At 32.0% G+C, this 2,855-nt stretch overlaps 1 protein-coding gene across 1 annotated transcript; it reads left to right on the top strand.

Annotated features, from left to right (window-relative positions):
- On the top strand, positions 1 to 333 carry LOC104107143 (non-specific lipid-transfer protein 2-like). Its single transcript, XM_018774473.3, has one exon. The coding sequence runs from the start codon at positions 1 to 3 to the stop codon at positions 331 to 333; it is 333 nt and encodes a 110-aa protein (XP_018629989.1).
- Positions 334 to 2,855: the final 2,522 nt, after the last annotated feature.

Here is a 2,855-nt window from a genome sequence, read left to right as displayed (position 1 = left end):
ATGGCTGCAAAGATTGCCTGTTTTGTAGTTTTGTGCATAGTGGCAGCTGCGCGCACCGCAGAAGCCCTAACTTGCACTGAGGTTGACGCGTACCTCAAAGAATGCGTACCTTTCCTTACAAATACTGGGCTTTTGGGAACTTGCTGCGATGGCGTTAAGGACTTAAATGCTGTTGCTAGCACCACCGTTGATCGCCAAATTGCATGTACTTGCCTGCAAGCTGCTGCAAAAAATATGTTGTTACTTGATTTGACCAAAGCTGCTGATCTCCCAAACACATGTGAAATCGAACTTCCATTCAAGATCAGCCTCGACATGGCCTGCTCCAAGTAATTATATTATCTGACTGCTTGTTAAGTAGACACATTAATATTGCTTCTATACTTGTTGGAGGGGAAGCCTTGAAGCAATAGTAAAGTTATCTCCGAGTGACCTAAGTCACGGGTTCGAGTCGTGGAATCAGGCATTGATGTTTGCATGAGAGTGTATGCTGCCTAAATCAAACCCATTAGAGTGCGATCCTTCCCTGGATCCAGCATTAGTGTAGGATGCTTCATGCACCGATCTGCCCTTTTATTAATTTGTTTCAGCACATTTAGGGGTCGTTTGGTACTTGGGATAAGGGTAATAATTTTGGAATAAAGTTTGGGATTAACTTTATCCCATGTTTGATTTGGGGTATTAGCTAATACCCGGATAATTACTACACTAAAATGATGGAATTAGTTATCCATATAGAAGGAGGCTAATCCCATGGGATATACCACCTCAAGGGATATTCCACCATTTTACCAAACAACCCGTAAAAGGAGTATTAAAAAATATTAGTTTAGTACTAACAATGACGTGGGGACCAAATTATAAGATAGGATTAACAAATTTCACCATTAAATAGTGAAATGAGACGAGCTATGAGATGGATGATTAAGTTTTTTACTAGTTCCATGCGTATCTTATACTACAATCATACATATTGAAGATTTTAAAATAAATACATATACTTAGTTAAACAGCATTCATTTTATAGTTTCTATGTCTTGGGTTTTAAGTATGGTACAAGAAATAGATAATTGATCAAGTAACACTTGCGCACTAGCTAAAATAATGTGTTAATTAATATTGTCTTAATTGAAGTATTGCCATTTAATAAACCAATTAAAATGAGGAAAACAAGTACTTGATTGATAAGTTTGTATATTCATTTGCACTTGTTCGATTTTGTGATGCAGGGTCGTGTAAAAGGATGAAGAAAGATCTAAGTTTATAACCGCCGAATTTGGTAGTATGCAATAATGAAGAGAAGAAGAATAAGAGATGGGATTGTCTTCTTTGATCTTAATTACTTATTAATCCATTTGTATTTTGTCCCTCTTGTTTTCTTTTTTCCTCTTTATGTGTGTCCCTTTTTGAGTCTCTAGTCAAGTGTTGTGTAATAAATAAGCGGTTGTATTACTATTCCATTTTGATAGAACATCTATCATTTTTAATTAGTTTAATATCTCCCATTTATATTTCTTCTTTATTATTTTTCTCAAGTGTTTTTTTCCGCACAATTTTCATTTTTATCAAATTAATGGAAGTAAAATAGATAAATGAAAATTAAAGCAATAATATCCCCTAATTTGAAATATTGAAAGAATTAGTTAATGCAATCATTCTATGAAACAAATGTAATGGACAAATTATTAATTGTGTAACAAAGAAAAGACGTACAACACTTTCAAAGACTAATTAAGTGGCTCAATCTTTCAAAAACTGGACGTAGAAGCTAATTAATTAACTAACATAAAGAAAAAGCTTTATCGTATCTAATTCTAAAGCTGGCAAATGGCCACTTATCTAATAGTGAAAAGTGCCCTTTGCATGCATCTCTACGACTCTTTTGAAAGGCAAAAAACATGGAAGATTCTTCGTTATTCATTATATCCTAAATGTATACATATTAAGTGCGATTGAATCAGAGGTGGATTCAGGATTTAAATTTTATGATTTCGATGTTCTAATCCTTTTAAGTTATTGGGTTCTAAACTAATAACTTTTACATATTCAATAAATTTTTTAATACAAAGTTTGAATCAAAATTATTGGGTTCGATCAAACCCGTATATAACATTGTGCCTCCGCCCCGGCCTGAATACACATTATATATACACCTAGGATAAAATTCATATTTCATTAACTTTTTTTTAAATAAAGTTACGCCATAAGGTGGCGCATTCCTTTCATTCATCCAGAAAATCAGTTACAACAGAGAGATGGATCAGCTATCCTAATTAGCTCCTTATGATTCATATTTCATTAATTAAAAGTTTTAAAAAGCTCATAGTACATTAATAAGTTGGAATGTGTGGAAAATGACATAATACAAAAGGTTCACAACTTCATCTTTTTATTTCTCCTGTTTCAAGTCCGCGAGAGCTTTTGATGTTACAGATTCCGTATTGGAACTTATAAAATTTACTAAAGTGATGTCTCCAATAGATTATAATTAGTAGACTATTTTATTGTTAGTATAAAATAACACAAATATAAATATTTGAGTGAGATTATTATAGAGAGATAATTTTATAAAAAATACGTATGTCGATATAATGATGAATATATGTTGCTACTATAATTAAGTAAAAGACTTTTATATAGAGAAAATATAACATAAAAAAATTATTTCTAAGAAAAACCTGTATGTTTTAATAAAATATTATTATAAAGTGTGACTAGTATAAAGAGATTTGACTTATTTTCATGACTCGAACTCGTGGTTTATAGGTCATACGAGAATAACTTTATCATTGCTCAAATGCTTAAAGTACCTAAGATTTAGATACTTGAAAAGCAAATACTCATAAGTCATAACT

This window comes from Nicotiana tomentosiformis, chromosome 7 (assembly GCF_000390325.3).
Source record: "Nicotiana tomentosiformis chromosome 7, ASM39032v3, whole genome shotgun sequence".
Classification (NCBI taxonomy): Eukaryota; Viridiplantae; Streptophyta; class Magnoliopsida; order Solanales; family Solanaceae; genus Nicotiana; species Nicotiana tomentosiformis.
This window is presented reverse-complemented; position numbering and strand designations above follow the sequence as displayed.

Coding starts and splice junctions, on each gene's coding strand:
- LOC104107143 (XM_018774473.3), top strand. CDS start 1: ATGGCTGCAAAGATTGCCTGTTTTGTAGTTTTGTGCATAGTGGCAGCT.